This window comes from Lynx canadensis, chromosome B3 (assembly GCF_007474595.2).
Source record: "Lynx canadensis isolate LIC74 chromosome B3, mLynCan4.pri.v2, whole genome shotgun sequence".
Classification (NCBI taxonomy): Eukaryota; Metazoa; Chordata; class Mammalia; order Carnivora; family Felidae; genus Lynx; species Lynx canadensis.
The window spans coordinates 47,805,891-47,824,375 of record NC_044308.2 but is presented as its reverse complement, the minus strand read 5'-3'; the positions used below and the strand labels follow the sequence as shown (position 1 = coordinate 47,824,375).

The 18,485-nt window shown below is 37.2% G+C and overlaps 1 protein-coding gene across 1 annotated transcript in view; it reads right to left on the bottom strand.

Moving 5' to 3' along the window:
* The window catches only part of MNS1 (meiosis specific nuclear structural 1), a 50,106-nt gene extending 47,664 nt beyond the window's left edge, over positions 1–2,442 (bottom strand). Inside the window, exons 1-2 of the mRNA XM_030318113.2 lie at positions 2,374–2,442; positions 1,160–1,381 (exon numbers count right to left, since the gene is read on the bottom strand). Of these exons, the coding sequence (XP_030173973.1) occupies positions 1,160–1,381; positions 2,374–2,376 (225 nt within the window). The 5' untranslated portion in view covers positions 2,377–2,442. The remainder of the gene's footprint in view (positions 1–1,159; positions 1,382–2,373) is intronic.
* Positions 2,443–18,485: the final 16,043 nt, after the last annotated feature.

Below are 18,485 nucleotides of genomic sequence, written 5' to 3'. Positions count from 1 at the left end.
TAAAGAAAAAAATAAGAATAAAAATAGGAAAAAAATCTAATCCCTAGGATCTTATTGCTCAGAGTTGAAAATCATGTCTAAGCTTTATGAAATTGAAATTCAGGGGCGCCTGGGTGGCGCAGACGGTTAGGCGTCCGACTTCAGCCAGGTCACGATCTCGCGGTCCGGGAGTTCGAGCCCCGCGTCAGGCTCTGGGCTGATGGCTGGGAGCCTGGAGCCTGTTTCTGATTCTGTGTCTCCCTCTCTCTCTGCTCCTCCCCCGTTCATGCTCTGTCTCTCTCTGTCCCAAAAATAAATAAACGCTGAAAAAAAAAAAATTAAAAAAAAAAAAAAAGAAATTCAGAGGGATGGATATCATTTTTAAAAGTTGCTTTTGCCATTCCCCACAATATCCTGCAAAATGTTGAACATAAAGCAGGAACTCAAAAAATAGTGAAATATCAGAACACCTTTTTCACATTTATGAGAACTTGTTTCTTATTGGTTTCCCTTTTTTACCACCTTCATCCTGTAAAATATTTAGAAGTTTCCATTAAAAAATTATCTCCATATTTTAGGAGTTATATATATGTACTGTACCTGAATTCAAGTCAGTATTTCAAAAATCAAAAATACAAGTAAATTCAAATCTAATACATACGTGTTCATTTTCTACCACTGAACAATGAACATGTTTAATATCAGGATATTCAAAAAAGGTAATCTGAAATTTTTGTCTTTTGAATTTTATGGAATGCAACTGAATTTTACTTATATGAGCAAAACTCAGTAATTATGGATTTCATGTTTATGAAAAAAACGAGAAAACCTGTGTCTTACTCTGTTCCAGGTACTTTTCCAAGTGCTTTCCATGTATTAAATCATTAACTATTAAAACAATCCTACAAAGTGGGTACTATTATAATTCCTGTTTTATAGATGAGGCAGCAAGTAAAATCATGGTTCAACAGCTTATATACAGCAATACTAGGATTTAAAGACATAACAGTCTAACTCCAAAAACGCAGTTCTTTACCACTACATTGGACGGACATACAATGAGGCATACTTTATCTGATCCTGTTATCTATTCAATTCCAGTATCAGCAGTTGGTTTTTATCATTTCCAAGGAGAAAATGAAGGGAAAAAAATGATGTAAGAATGAATAGTAAAATGTACCTTTTGAATGGCCTCTTCCATATCCAACTCAAACTGTTCATTCTGTAATAATCTGAGGAATCTCCTGCGCTCCACACGGTCATCATTTTCGTTCTGCACCATTTGGTCCCTGACTTGATTCTGTATCTTTCTTAGTGATTGGACATGCAATTTCTTGCAGTAGTTTACATCTACTAATTTCTGATGTCTTTCACTGAAGTTCATAGCTCTCCTTTTAGAAGCCTATAATGAAAAAAAAGAAAAGTATGCATACTTTGATATTCCAAAATCTAATTTTTAAAAGAATACTGCTGTGGAGTGCCTGGGTGGCTCAGAGGGTTATGCACCACACTCTTGATTTCCGCTCAGGTCATTATCTCCCAGTCCTGGGATTGAGCCCCGCTAAGGAATTGAGCCCGGCTGAGCGTGGAGCCTGCTTGGGATTCTCTCTCCCTTTCTTTCTGCCCCTCCCCCACTTGTGCTCCCTCGCTCTCAAAATAAATAAATAAACTTTAAAAGTATACTGATGTAAGCTCCCATTACAAAAATAGGGTACACTAATAAAAATAAAGGACCTTTGGCCTCCTTCCTAAATTCAGAGAAATAAAAAAAAGTACGCGTGGTAGCTAAATATATTGATATATCAGTAAACTACTTTTATTACTCCCCATTTTATAGATGAAGAATAAAAAGTAAAAGCAACTTTACCCAGGATTCCTCAGCTTAAATATGCCGCAGTACTAAGATTCAAAGACCTGTAGTCAAGCTCTGTAGAACTAGCTTTTAGCGCAATACAGGGAATTCCTCCTTCCCCATTCCACCCCCCTCTCCCTTACCCCTTGGCCATAAAGTTCCGTTGAGAAACTGGTCAGGTTTTCCTAGTATAGATTTAACAGGTCGGGCCGCTGCTACTTAATTCATTCACTCTCTCCTGGAGTTTTCTTCCCCCAGTTATTCGTTCAACATTCTTAATCTTTTCCCAAATTTCCAAAATATGAGAAAAAAGATATTTACCGGGCAGATCTAATATCAGCCAGAAATTTTGGAAAAGGCTGAAAGCCACCGTGTTCGTTGCTTAAACAATAGCACAGGAGGCCTCTGAAAGCAAATTGTACGAGTTTCCCACTTTAATTCTCAGATTAGGCACTTCAAATCCTTTTTAGGTGCAAGCTGGCTCTAAACTACAATTAAACCAATAGATAAACAAGTAGTTTCAAGACCCCCAACCGGCTTACCATCTTGGCAGACGAAAATTCCCCTCTCCTGCTCCAGCGGCCACCACCTCCCGCTTCCAAAGCAGAGGCTCAGCTCTCTGATGTTGATGCGGTTTCCTGGCAACTGCCGCCAAAGAGGGTCCCACCTACCGGCGCAGGGCGCAGTCTCTCATTGGACGCAGGAAGAGCCAATGGGCATTGAGCTTCTTGGAAGGCTGGCAGAGGAGGTACTTCTCCAGATCTAATTAACAGGCGGGAAGTTCAGATTCTGTATCCAGGCGCGAACTCTTTGTAGTCTTTTAGGGCGCTCACGATTTCCCTCAAGCGGCTAAATTCTGTGATTTGGGTAGGTTTGGGAGCCAAGGGGAGGCTGTGGAAACTTTACACAGAAATACGCAAACTCCTATTCCATGGGGCCAAAGTCACTTTCCACGCATAGAACATCCTGTGCCCTCAAAGCCCGTTCTGCATGAGTTGATGACTGCCTTCACCTTTAGCAGTGGGAGGCACGGCCACCGTCTCCCTAGCTGGGTAACTGTGAGCCACTGTGGGTGGCATGTCCTTCCAGCGCCCTTCACCTCACACCCCACAGACACTGTTGGTAAACTGTGGTAATAAAATGCAGGGGCCACACAGAGCTTTCTCCGCTGTGGAATACCTGGTCCAGGTATCGATGAGCCAGCATACAGATGATGGCAGGATGTGATCAGGTTTATTTTACTGGCAGTTACACACTACAGTCCATTTTAAATGGAAGAATTTAAGAACAGGAATGGGTCAGAAAAATTAGTCAAAGATTATAGAGATGACAGAGAAGTCCCTAAAAAAATTGAGGCGCCTGGGTGACTCAGTGGGTTAGGCATCTGGCTTAAGCTCAGGTCATGATCTTGGGGTTTGTGAGTTTGAGCTGATAGCTCAGAGCCTGGAGCCTGCTTCAGATTCCGTGTCTCCCTCTCACTCTGCCCCTCCCCTACTTGCGCTCTCCCTCTCACTCTCTCCCTCTCTATCTCTCTCAAAAATAATACTAAAAAAAAAAAATTAAACGTAGTGTGGGAACTTGACTTAGTTTGTGCTAGCTAATTTGAAGCCCATCATGTGCAGCAATGTTGTGCTTAAATATTAATAACCAAAAGGACTTCCAGTTCCAGCTCCAAAATGTAAAAGCTTGGAAGTTATCACTTGTCCTTACTATCAGAAAAATTTCAACAAACTAAAAACTAATGATTTTTCTTGGACTCATCAAAGAACTGAGGTCACAGGGCAACCTACAACCCTGAAATCTGGAGAGGTGAGTCCAGGGGGTAACAGCCAAGACCTACTTATCTAGAGCAGGAGCCTCTGAAGCCATAAACAAGGAATACTTGAATAGTAATTTTGATTAATTGTTGGAAACTGAGCACAGACTGGCGTGAGTTAAACTACCCGGGGTTTGCAGTCTTGGGAGGCCCAACACTTGCATGGGTTTTGCTTTGACAAACTCCAGCAAGTTCTCACCATTAAAAACCAAGAAAGATATCTTGTGGCTCTAGGAAGCAGATAAGATTAATAATTATTATCAAATATATCTAGAGCCTTCTCCTTAATAAAGGCCTACTTCCCAGAAGAAAAGATTGTACCAAAGCTATATCCCACCCAAGGCAAGGACAGTTCTCTGACTATAGCTTCCTCCAGCCTGCCAGTCTCTCCTAAGTAGAGAGGAGGAAGCTAAGAAACACTTGTGAAGGTCACAGCCCAAAGAGGTTTAAAGAGGCTTAAATATAAAATTATGGAATTCTTCCCACACTTAACATTGAGTACAGATTAAAGCACTGCAAAATCACATACTAACAAGGAATTCTTAGGGAAATCCAAAGACAACAGGAGACAGAAACAAAAATACTAGAAGTATTTGAAACCTCTAGAACAAACAGCTACAGCAAACATGAAGCACAGCCCAACTCCTAGCCATGTAATAAAAAACTCACATTAAGCGCTACTTACCTCAATTCCTGTTACCCAATATAGCACAGCCAGTTTCAACAAAAAACAAGGCTAAAGGCAAGGAAACAGTCAGTTTGAAAAGCAAAGTAAGCATCAGAACTAGACTCAACCAGATTGGGAGAAACAGAACAGATTGGGAGATTATTAAACAGTAATATAACTATGATTAATATGCTAACGGATCTGATGGAAAATATTGACAACATACAAGAATAGATGGGTGATGTAATCAGATAAATGGAAACTCAAAGAATCCAAAGAAAATTTTAGAAATAAGAAACACTGTAACAAATGAGGAATGCCTTTGACAAGCTTATTGTAGACTGGACAACACTGTGGAGAGGATCAGTGAGCCTGAAGATATGTCAGTAGAAACTTCCCAAACTTAAATGCAAGGAATAGATAATCCTATTGGGCTTGTAGACCTCACCTTAGAATCAAATTGTTTTCTACAATAGAAAAGGGCATGTGTGTGTGTGTGTGTGTGTGTGTGTGTGTGTGTGTGTTGAGGGGATGGTAATTGTCAAGGTTTATATTTTTTGGGAGATCATATAAACCCAGTTACCACAAAAGTCGAATTGGCCACATGTGTACAGTGCAAAACATTTTGAAAACATTCAATTTTGTTTGTCTAGCAACTTCCACAAGAATTCTACAAAAAGCATGGCTTATGTATAGCTTCTCATAAAGTAGCCTCTAATTAAAATTTTGTTGGTTGGGCTATCAGCAGGAATTTTTGTTTTGTTTTGAACAATGATTAGTGCCTGGCACATAATAGGTGATAAGTAAATATTTGTTAAATTAACAAATGATTGAAATTATGGTACTGTTATACACATCGGAAAAAGCTCTACCCAGAAATAACTTTGAAGAAATATTGCTCTTCATCATTTAAAGTTTTATCAAATTTACTTATATTTTCAAAGAGCAAACTTTTGGCTTTATTAATTTCTCTCTCTCTCTCTCTCTCTCTCTATATATATATATATATATATACATAAATATATGTATATATTTTTTTCCATTTTCATTGTTTGTTGCTCTTACCATCATTATTTTCTTCCCATCTTGCTTTGGGTTTAATTTGCTTTTCTCTTTATAGTTTCATAAGGTGGAAGTTTAAATCTTTAACACCATTCTTCTTTTCAAATATAAATATATAATATAAATTTCTCTCTAAGCCTTGCTTTAGCTGCTTCCCACAGATTTTGATATATGGTGATTTCTCATTCATTCAGTTCAAAATATCAAAGACTTTTTCTTTGACTTATGAATTATTTAAACATGCTTTGTTAACCATTTCCAGGCATCTTTTTGTTATTGATTTCTAGTTGATTCCATTATGGTAAAAAAATGTACCTGTATGACTTCAAATCTTTTGAGTTGTAGAGATTTATTTTATTCAGCACAATATGGTCCATTTTGGTGACTGTTTCATGTGTCCTTGAAAAGAATATGTATTCAGGTACTTTGGATGAGGTATTCTATAAACGTCACAAAGGTCAAGTTGGTTGAGAATGGCTTTCATCCAATGCCAAGGAAATTCCATGTCCTTACAGTATTTCTATTTTATCAATTACTGTGAGAAGTGTTGAGGTCATCAAGTATAATTGTGGATTTGCTTATCCTTTTGCTGCATGTCTTTTAAAGTATTATTGTTAAGCGTGTATACCTTTAGGATTAAGGTATATACATTAACATTTTGACATTAACATTTCAAACACCCTTATTTTCCCCTGGTAATTATTCTTTGTTCTTTTTAAAAATTTTTTAACATTTATTTATTTTGAGAGAGAGAGAGAGAGAGAGAGAGAGAGAGAGAATATCCCAAGCAGGCTCCATGCTGCCAGCACAGGACCTGATGCAGGGCTCGAACTCATGAACTTTGAGATTGTGACCTGAGCCAAAATCATGAGTCAGACACTTGCCTGACTGAGCCACCTAGGCACCCCAGTAATACTCTTTTTCTGAAGTCTTGTTGCCATTAATGTAGCCACCCTAGCTTTCTTATAACTAATGTTTAATAAATTTTTTTTTCAACGTTTATTTATTTTTGGGACAGAGAGAGAGACAGAGCATGAACGGGGGAGGGGCAGAGAGAGAGGGAGACACAGAATCGGAAACAGGCTCCAGGCTCTGAGCCATCAGCCCAGAGCCCGATGCGGGGCTTGAACCCATGGACCGCGAGATCGTGACCTGGCTGAAGTCGGACGCCTAACCGACTGTGCCACCCAGGCGCCCCTCTTACAACTAATGTTTACATGGCATGTATTTCTCTATGTTTTTACTTTTCTAATTTTCTATCTAATGTATCTGCATATTTATATTTAAAATGACTTTCCTACAGATAGCATATCATTGAGCATTATTTTCTTATTCAATCGAATAATCTCCATCTTTTTTAAAATTTAAGTATAATTAACATGTAATGTTATACTAGTTTCAGCTGTAGAATATAGTGAGCCAAAAATTCTATACATTTCTCAATACTCATCAAGATAAGAGTACTCTTAATCCCCTTTATCTAGTTCACCCAACCCCCCACCCCTCTCTGGCCGGTTCCCCTCTGGCAACCACCAGTTTGTTCTCTGTATTTAAGAGTCTGATTTTTTTTCTTTTTTTTTCTTTGTTCATTTGTTTTGTTTTATCACTAATCATCAGGGAAATAAAAATCAAAACCACAATGAGATATCATTTTATACCTGTCAGAATGTCTAAAATCAAAAACACAAGAAATAACAAGTTTTGTTGAGGATGTGAAGGAAAAGGAACCTTTGTACACTATTGGTACAAATGCAAATTGGTACAGCCACTGTGGGAAACAGTATGGAGTTTCCTCAAAATTATTAAAGACAGAATTAGCATATGATCCACTAATTCTACTACTGGGTATTTACCTCCCCCCAAAAAAACCCAAAAACACTAGTTTGAAAAGAAATATGCACCCCTATGCTTATTACACATTATTTACAATAGCCAAGATATAGAAGCAACACAAGTGCCCATCCATAGATGAATGAATAAAGAAGAGGTGGTAAATATGTACAATGGAGTTATTACTCGGCCATAAAAAAGAATGAAATCAGGGGCACCTGGGTGGCTTGGTCGGTTAAGCGTCCGACTTCGGCTCAGGTCATGATCTCACAGTCCGTGAGTTCAAGCCCCGCGTCGGGCTCTGTGCTGACCGCTCAGAGCCTGGAGCCTGTTTCGGATTCTGTGTCTCCCTCTCTCTCTGCCCCTCCCCTGTTCATTCTCTGTCTCTCTCTGTCTCAAAAATAAACGTTAAAAAAAAATTAAAAAAAAAAAAAGAATGAAATCTTGCCATTTGCCACAATATGGATGAACCTAGAGGGTATGTTTGAGTGAAGTCAATCAGAGAAAGACAAATAGCATATGATTTCACTCATATGTTTAAGAAAAATTTAAGAAAGTCTCCATCTTTTAATTGCTAGGTTTATGCAATTTACATATCAGTATTGATATGTATGGATTAAAATATACACTTATGCTAATTTTAAAATATTTGTTGCATATGTTTTTTATTTTCTCTTCTTTTTCGGTCTTCTTTTTTTTATTATTTGTGATTTCGTTTTATTTTCACTATTGACTTGTTATTTATACCTCTTAAATGTTTGTGATTGTCCTAAGCTTTACTATTTACATATTATTCAAATACTGTAACTCTGCCTCAGTTGTTGTGTGTAAACCTTAGAACAGTATAATTTCAATTCCTCCATCCCATATCTTGTGCTGTTACCATACATTTTAAATTACATAAATCCACAATACATATGTTAGATTGTTGGATATTGTTTCAAAATTCTCAAGTGCTCTGTTTTTTGTTTTCTCCAATATTTTTCAGTCTTTCATTTTGGGTAATTCTTATTAATATATCCTCAAATTCGCTCTTTTCCTCAGCTATGTTGTCTTTTGTTGAAACTGTCAAAGTTCATTTGTTTTATTTTTAGAATTTCCATTCAACTCTTATAGTTTCCATCTTCTCAGCTAAAATTATCCAAGTTTTCATGTATATTGTCTACCTATTCTGTTAGGGTCTTTAATATATTAATCATAGTATTTAAATTTTTCTGAGTTTCACCATTTGGGCCCTGTATGAATTTTGTTCTGTTGATAGGTTCATCTTTATACACCTTTTACAATGTTGTTCCTTGAATTTTGGTGGATGTCATAGTTCTGGATTGAATACCAGACATCACATGTAAGGCAGTAGAGACTGAGGTAAATCATATTTAGGCCTGGAAATAAGCATACAACATCAGTGTAGGAGGTTGAGCCTAGGTAGTCAGGAGCTGAGCTGGATTTGAACTTTGTGTTGCTATGGTTTTGTGGTTTCAGTACACCATTATCTTCAAATTTCTCTAGCATTATCTTTTGCTTATGGTGGAAGCTAGTTTTCCAAAAGGCTTCTCTCAATGTTCCTGGTTCATCTTTAGCTTAAGGCCTTCCCTGTGATTCTGGCATGTCAAAGCTTGTCTCTTTCCACCTTCTGGTTCCTGCCCTCCCAGGAGACTGCTGTTTTTTGTTGCTAAGGCTAGCTTGCCAGGTAGTGGGAAGAGGGACTTCTCTGTTACCCTGGTCCAGTCTCAGTGTTAGGTGGGTTCTGGCACACTAGTTGTGGAGGTGGGGGGGTCTCATAAACTGATAAAACTTCTCTTAATGGTAAGTACTGGCTGTTTTCTTATTGCTTTTAAAGAAAATCTAGAACCCTTCACCTGGCTATAAAGGCTGTATGTTTATCTCTTCAGATTTCTTCAAACTTCAGCCAAAATTGATTTCTTTGAGCTCCTTCCTGCAAGAAGGCCTTTACATGTGTGGGTCTCTGCCCTTAATAAGAGGTTGTGATGACTGAAAGCCCACCAGCCATCTCGTCAATGAGATAATACATGCTCTGGATGGCAGAAGAGAAAAATGGAAGGAGCCTTGGTTATTTATGACCACAGAGCTACAATATCAGATTGGGCTGCCTAATGCTATATGAAAGAAAAATAAATTCCTCATTTGTCTAAGCCTCTGTGTCCTCTTCTTCACTCCGGATTCTTATTATTATTAGTCAGATGCAATTCCTAAATGATACAAACCACCATCTCTATTTAATCTCATGGGTGAAAATGATTAAGAAAAACAAGACTTTTTATAGCATTCATTGCCTTTTAAAATCAATATTTTATTTTGAAGATTAACAGGCAGGGTAGAAAACCTCCTATTTCCTTTCTCCCATTTTCCTCTCTCCCTTATCTTATAGAAGCTACTAATTAGTTCCTTTCCCATAATTCCTGTGCTCAGAGTCTTGATCACAACTTTTGATTCTTGTGTTGTTGTTTTTTTAATTTAATTTACATCCAAGTTAGTTAGCTTACAGTGCAACAATGATTTCAGGGGTAGATTCCTTAGTGCCCCTTACCTATTTAGCCCATCCCCCTCCCACAACCCCTCCAGTAACCCTCTGTTTGTTCTCCATATTTAAGAGTCTCTTATGTTTTGTCCCCCTCCCTGTTTTATATTATTTTTGCTTCCCTTCCCTTGTGTTCATCTGTTCTATGCCTTAAAGTCCTCATATGAGTGAAGCCATATGATATTTGTCTTTCTCTGGCTAATTTCACTTAGCCTAATACCCTCTAGTCCCATCCACATAGTTGCAAGTGGCAAGGTTTCATTCTTTTTGATTGCCGAGTAATACTCCATTGTGTGTGTGTGTGTGTGTGTATATATATATATATATATATATATATATATATATATATATACCACATCTTCTTTATCCATTCATCCATCGATGGACATTTGGGCTCTTTCCATACTTTGGCTATTGTTGATAATGCTACTATAAACATTGGGGTGCATGTGCTCCTTCGAAACAGCATACCTGTATCCCTTGGATAAGTACCTAGTAGTGCAATTGCTGAGTCCTAGGGTAGTTCTATTTTCAGTTTTTTGAGGAACCTCCATACTATTTTCCAGAGTGGCTGCACCAGTTTGCATTCCCATCAGCAGTGCAAAAGAGATCCTCTTTCTCCACATCCTTGCCAACATCTGTTGTTGCCTGAGTTGTTAATGTTAGCCATTTTGACAGGTGTGAGGTGGTATCTCATTGTGGTTTTGATTTGTATTTCCCTGGTGATGAGTGATGTTGAGCATTTTTTCATGTGTCGGTTGTCCATCTGGATGTCTTCTTTGGAGAAGTGTCTATTCATATCTTTTGCCCATTTCTTCACTGGATTCTTTGTTTTTTGGGTGTTGAGTTTGATATATTCTTTATAGATTTTGGATACTAACCCTTTATCTGATATGTCGTTTGCAAATATATTCCCCATTCCATCGGTTGCCTTTTAGTTTTGCTGATTGTTTCCTTCCCTGTGCAGAAGCTTTTTATTTTGATGAGGTCCCAGTAGTTCATTTTTGCTTTTGTTTCCCTTGCCTCTGGAGACGGGGTGAGTAAGAGTTGCTGCAGCCAAGATTACAGAGGTTTTTGCCTGCTTTCTCCTCGAGGATTTTGATGGCTTCCTGTCTTACATTTAGGTCTTTCATCCATTTTGGGTTTATTTTTGCATATGGTGTAAGAAAGTGGTCCAGGTTCATTTTTCTGCATGTCGCTGTCAGGTTTCCCAGCACCACTTGTTGAAGAGACTGTCTTTATTCCACTGAATATTCTTTCCTGCTTTGTCAAAGATTAGTTGGCCATACGTTTGTGGGTCCATTTCTGGGTTCTCAATTCTGTTCCATTGATCTGAGTGTCTGTTCTGGTGCCAGTACCACACTGTCTTGATGATTACAGGTGTGTAGTACAGCTTGAAGTCCAGGATTGTGATGGCTCTTGCTTTGGTTTTCTTTTTCAAGATTGCTTTGACTATTTGGGGTCTTTTCTGGTTCCATATAAATTTTAGGATTGTTTGTTCTAGCTCTGTGAAGAATGCTGGTGTTATTTTGATAGGGATTGCATTGAATGTGTATGCTTTGGGTAGTGTTGACATTTTAACAATATTTGTTCTTCCTATCCATGAGCATGGAATCTTTTTCCATTTTTTGTGTGTGTCTTCTTCAATTTCTTTCATAAGCTTTCTATAGTTTTCAGTGTATAGATTTTTCACCTCTTTGGTTAGATTTATTCCTAAGTATTTGACGGTTTTTAGTGCAATTGTAAATGGGATCAATTCCTTGATTTCTCTTTCTGTTGCTTCATTGTTGGTGTATAGGAATGCAACCGATTTCTGTGCATTGATTTTATACCCTGGAACTTTGCTGAATTCATGAATCAGCTCTATCAGTTTTTTGGTTGAATCTTTTGGGTTTTCCATATAGAGTATCATGTAATCTGTGAAGAGTGAAAGTTTATCCTCCTCCTGGCCGATTTCGATACCTGATTCTTGGTTTTGATTTCCAAAATATCCACGTAACATGTTTAATAACTCCCAGAGTCATGTCATTTACAAATTGAATAAATAAGCCTTTTGTATTTTCAAATACTTAAAGAATAAAAAAGTAGACAAGGATCCAAGAACAAAGAGCCCTGACATATACTATTAGAGTATCTTTTTGAGGGGAACTAAATCAGCAAACTTTGAGTATGATCATCTAACTAGTTACCAATGAACCAATTTTACTAAAATGTTACCAATATTTATATACCTTTCCATAAGAATTTACTGGGAGAATTCTTCAAAAAGACTTCATTAAAGTCTAAATACATTATAATTTCTTCATTTCCCTTATCTGTCTAACACAATCCAATTGACCTCTTGGCAACCAAATGACAAATCTTTTTGGTTGCATAGATAGATTCAGGTCAATGTTATTTGCCTGAAATGCTCACAGATCAATAAATATAAATGTCTTAAAAACATTAAGAGGGTACAAATCTGATCATTAAACATTAGTTACTTGCTAACTAAATATAGGCTCTCATATACAATGAACTTCTAATACACACTAATACATTAGTTTTTGCAAGGAAACATTTGTAACCTAAAGACTACTTCATTAATCAAATACACAAAGTATTTCACTCATCAATACATAGATTATCTGTTTAGTTAGGCAGCTAAATATATCAATTCCATTTGCCTCTTAAAACGTGCAATTAGCATTTCAGAACACCACACATGGTAAGCAATAGTCTAAATGCATTACTAATTGTCTAAATTTACCAGAATGTGGCTAGCACATAGCTCTGAACATAGTATAGCTTAGTAAGTTTACATTGAAGGACTGACAGTATATTTAGAACATGGTGATTTGAGTGTTAGGATGTTCAGAAGGATAATTCAGATGGAGAATCTACTGTGTAGGAGGAGGGAAAAGCTTTGCATTTAGTCAGTAGAAATAAACTAAGGTGAAACCATATAGGTGACCAGAAATTATGAGATGAGAGACAAAAGAAGAATGTCAAGGAATGGTTGGTGTACTTTTAATCACAAGAGTGGAGGGTACTGAAAAAGCAACAGGATTCTGAACAAGTAGAATTCAAGTCCTCGGTCTAAGAGGACCTACACTGCACTCCAGGTTGCCCTGGCAAAGGGACCCCTACCTTAAAGTAATGACATTATAATAAGAACAATGTTCACTAATAAAGAAAACAGTGATAAAATGTAGGGCCATACATAAACAAGCTAAAAACATGCAACGTTCATGTTAAAGCAAATTCTGGGAAGGAGTTTGAGAAAGGTCTATATATGGCAAAGATTGAGACCATAAGGAAAAGAATCTAAAGCATGAGTAAAAAGATTAACTGGAGCTGTGAAAAAAGTTCTGGGAACTGCAAATCTTTTGCTCCTCTCTCTGTCCTTGGGTTATTGATCGCATGGTTGCATATCAATATTATCTCTCCCGCTCTACTCATCGGCAATATTGCCTGAGAGGAACAGAAGGCACAAGCTTTCTCTCTTGGTGTTCTGTGTAAACTGACCTGGAACAAAGCAAAGCAGACAGCCTGCTGCAAATTTCTTGATATAACCACTTCCCTAAAAGGTTAGGCTCCCTGTAGCGAGGGTAAATGAGGAGGACAGGTTCAGGGTATACCAGGTTTAAGAGAGTGGAATTTGCTAATTCCTAATAGCAAAATGTGATGTAGTATTACAAAGTATTTTAGCAATTATTTTTTGCTTCTCTAAGGATTGTTGGTTCTAAACGGAATTTTAGTTATAGCTTCTTGTTTCCAGGCAACACATGAGTATTGTAGAAAGATTCTACAATAATTTACGTAATTTAATAAGGGATCTGTCAGAGAAAAAGATTTTTGGCCCAAATTTTCATCTAAATTAAAGACAAATTTGGGGTGCTTGGGTGGCTCAGTCCATTAAGCATCCAACTTCGGCTCAGGTCATGATCTCATGGCTTGTGGGTTCAAGCCCTGCATCAGGGTCTGTGCTGTCAGCTCAGAGCCTGAAACCTGCTTTGGATTCTTTGTCTCCCTCTCTCTCTGCCCCTCCCCTGCTCATGCCCTGTCTCTCTCAAAAATAAATAAACATTACAAATAATAATAAATTAAATATAAATTTAGTAAGTTGCAACAATTAGCTGATTTGACCTGAAAAAATAGCCTAATTTTTTTTAATTAATAGACTTTGCTTTTTAGAGCAGTTTTTGATTTATAGAAAAATTGATAGGCTACAGAGAGTTCCAATATGTCCTCTCCTCCCTCCATACTCACACAGTTTCTACTATCATTAGCATCAAACATTAGTGTGGTACATTTATTACAATTGATGAACCAATAGTGATACATTAACTAAAGTCCATAGTTGACATTAAGGTTCACTCTATTTTACAGGTCTATGGGTTTTGAGAAATGCATAATGTCATGTATTCACCATTACAGTACCATGCAGAATAGTTACATTGCTTAAAAAATCCCTTGTGGTCCACCTATACATCCCTCCCTCCTTCCCCCCAAGTCCTGGAAACCACTAATCTATCTATTGCCTTTTTTTTTCTTTTCCAGAATGTCATATAGTTGAAATCACACAGTCTGTAGCCTTTTCAGACCCATTTATTTCACTTAGTAATATGCATTTAAGATTCTTCCATGTCTTTTTGTGGCTTGATAGCTCATTTATTTTTATCACAAAATAATACTCCATTGTATGCCTTTTTAAAAAAACAATTACTACATTTAAAGATTATTTTTTATGATAAATTATCATAAATGCTACTTCATTGTTGAGGAAGGATTTATGCCCTCCCAGCATTAAGGAGAAATTTTCTGGTTCATTTCCCTTTGGAATATAGCTTTTCACCCACAGGTCTAGACTAAAGGTCTAGAGTATGTAAGGGAAAGAGCTTTTCCTAATAATAAATGATGGATTATGATTCACAGTTCCCAACAGTTACAATATAGGGAGGTTGAACATAACATAGTTCCTGATATGAAATAAGTCATGGTAATAGGTATACACTGTAAGTTTAACCATATAGTAGAAATTATTTACAAAATTGTATTGCTTTATAAAATGAGGCAATTAAAAAAAAAGCAATTTTTCTTTCATTCAGAAAAATGCCCAAATCTAATCTAATTTGCTGCAGCTGGACACCACCTGCAGATGACTAAGTACTCTGAACGTTACACACTTATCTTTTAAATATTGATAATGCCATTTTTCATTTCCTTGACATGAAATCCCACAGGGAATAATTATGCTAATAAACCTTAATGATTCTCGCAAATAAATGATCAAACCAAATTGCTACTGTTGATTTATATTAATGGATGCCTTTAGGACGAGATTTGCCAGTACGGTGCTGCCTCTTGAATCTCAATTCATCTTATTTAGCTGAAGAGTATACATAGTTTGTTAAATAGATGAAGTGTTTAAAATATAATGTGTTTGTGCAGTTTTCGCACTTCATAATGTTCAAGCATTACCATCTTGCCTTGTGGCAAATCTGCATTTAATGGTTTCATTGTATATAACTTCCTTTCTTACTTTGTCTCTCTGTGATATGCAGTTAGGAAGTGACTATTTCTGGTCGATTCAGAATAAGCCAGTTTCCATATGTTGAACCTGACTGTTTCATTAAGGCAATAAAATCTGTGTCTGGATGTTTTATCCACCATAATCTGGGAATCACATTGACTAGGTGCCGATGGGATCAAGAGCTAAATAATTGTTTGCGGGGGAGGGAGGAGACACAGTTATATAGGCTTATTTGTCGCCCATTTAAACCTAGATTAGTGGTTCCCTTCCTTCACTGCTCTCTTAGTTTCATCCTCGCTCTTGCATGCTCACCTATTAGGAAATTACTGACTTGGTAAATTCTAAAGGAACGCTAGAAAGTAACTATAGAAATGTTACACGTACATTTCTAAGGTTGGAGAATACCACACGGAAAGAATGCTTATTCTTTGTGGATATGAATAAAGTTTTATCTGGGTAATTTTTTAAAAAGCCACTTTTATTTAAAATGCCATGTAGTTTGGCATGACTGGCTAGCTCAGTTGGTAGAGCCTGTGACTCTTGATCTTGAGGTTGTGGGTTCAAGCCCTATGTTCAGTGTAGAGATTACTTAATAAAATAAAATAAAATAAAATAAAATAAAATAAAATAAAATACCATGTAGTTGAAAAAAATTATTACCTTCATCTAGATGATTGCCTCAGTTGTCTATTTTTGTGCATTCTGTCATTCTAAGCATAAGAGGAAAACCAAGTGCAGATACAACAGGTGTAAGAACAGAATTGAATGAAAAGTGACATTAATTAGTACTAAAATAGGTGGTTGGCATATACATAACAAGATATGGAACAGCAAGTAATAGTTGCTTAGAGATTTGTCATTTGGTGCATAGAGACTAATTGGTTAGTGGTGAAACAAAGACGACCACATCTAATTCATTGTAAAGAGAAGAGGAGTCCCTTTCTGAACTATAAAGCTCGTATTCATTTTTTTAAAAAGTGTGTACATATTAATATCCAAGTACATATATAGGTAAAACACCTTTAGAAAGGCGTTAATTGTTTTTCATTTCTTAACTTTGGAAAAAGTACCTAATTTGATCAAATTTGGCATATTTGTGGTGTTTTTTTCAATGGAAAATTAACCAGACCAAACAAAAATTTGAAACCACTAAATGTATTATTTTATTCACTGTAGAATTTTCCAATTTAGCAGAAAAAGAGGAGCAGCCCAAATACACAATGGTAAGGAAATGATGAAATAAATAATAGCACATCAGCTACGTACCTAGAGAACATGTGAGTATGTCTGGAGGGTCAGAGGGGCAGGCCCAGAAGAGGTGATTTGCAGAGAGCCTGAGCAACATCATAGGAAAGAATGACTGGGCACTGAGAACCTGAGCACCAACTCTAAGGTCCTGGAGAGCAAGAGGGACACAATACTCCTTCAAGAGGAATGGCAGATGAAGAAGGCAGCTACCTGAGGAGGGAGAGCCTAAGAACCCAAGCTCACTGCGATCACCTGAAGCAAGGCAAAGGAGTATGGTGCAAGGCTGTTTACATTGTCTTAAGATCCAGCCCTGCTTGGCCCATTGCCAGAAAACAGAGAGGAACTGGGGGGGCTGTGGGGAGGTGGAGACAGGGAAAAAAGGGAGGAGAGGGGAAAGGCAAAGGGAGAGAGAGAGAGAGCAGCTGTATCAATTCACCGGTAGAGCTAACAGACCAGAATGGCCCAGAAATCCTGTAACAACCTTGCCTTGAGATAATAGATGACAAAGTGTATAAGGAAATGCAGTGCAAAATATTTTGAAAACATTTTCCTGCTACCTTATACCTAATTGAGCATCTACTATATACCAGCCGCTTCATTTATAATTGTCTGTAATTATCAGGACAATTCAGTTTGTTTTACATATGAAGAAAACAAGATTCAGTAGAAGCAATTTGCCAAATGCATGGAAGGGGTTAGTTGTGCGACAGAGTTTTATACCAAGTCTGTCTCCCCAGCTCATGCTTTTTTATAAAATTAAGTATTTTTCAAATTGTGGATCACGAATAAGGTAAGATAAGAAAGAAAGCTAAGAAAGCAAGAAAGAGAGTATATATTGGATCATGATATAAATCATGTTTCTTACTACGGGTCAAGGTCAAAAAAATTTAAAAACTACTGAATCTCAGGGAAATGCTGTGAACTTCGGAATTACAGCAAATTTCTCATTTTATAGAATGTTTTCCACAATGTCTAGGGCATCATTCCACACAAAATCATTTTTTTTCAAACAATCTCTGAATCAAGTGTGAAGTATATTTTTCCCAAACTTTACCAATCCTTCCAGTGATTATGGAGTAGTATATCAAAATGATCCCCACTTATTCTTTCCTAGGATTTTTGAAACATGGGGAATTTTGGAAATAATTGGAATGCTGGGAGAAACTGATCCAAGTATAAAGGTTACATGGAGAGAGAAAGGAAACAATGGTTTCAATCCTAACTTTGGAAACAGTGCCAAGGAATCCAATTTTAGGTAAGACAGCTCTGGCTTATAAGAAAACATCAGTTGTAAAAGTAGCAAAAAAGAAAAAGGAGTAAAAGAGTGAATAGAGTCAGAAGTGACAAGAGTAAAGGTTCTTGCTTCCTATGACTTTTTTAAAATGTTTATTTCTGTTTTAGAGAGACAGAGAGAGAGAGTGCGTGCAGGGGAGGGGCAGAGAGAGAGGGAGACACAGAATCGACAGCGGGCTCCAGGCTCTGAGCTGTCAGCACAAAGCCCCATGCAGGACTCGAACCTATGAACGGCAAGATCATGGCCTGAGATAAAGTCGGGCGGTTAACTGACTGGGCCACCCAGGTGCCCCTCCAAAACTTTTTTTATGCCTCTTTGGATCCCTAGTTATTTCTATAGTAATATGCCCATGACAATATTTATCCACAGTATACCTATCCATCATATAATTCTGTTTCTTGAGTTTTTCTTTCCTTTCCTAGTAGATACATCTAACAAATAGCCAAATAATAACCCACAAAGGTTAATTCAGCCCCTTAGGCCTTTAGAATCTATAATAGTACCTAGCATCTTGTGACCTGAATTGAGATGATATTTCTTACTGAACCAATCTATGACACCATCAATGGTAGGATGCCCAGGTATTTTATCCATCAGTAAAGGAAGAAACCCCTCTGATTTAACTGCAGCACATCATTTATTTTAAGGCCCATCCCAATTTCAGAAAGACTAAAATGAAAAAA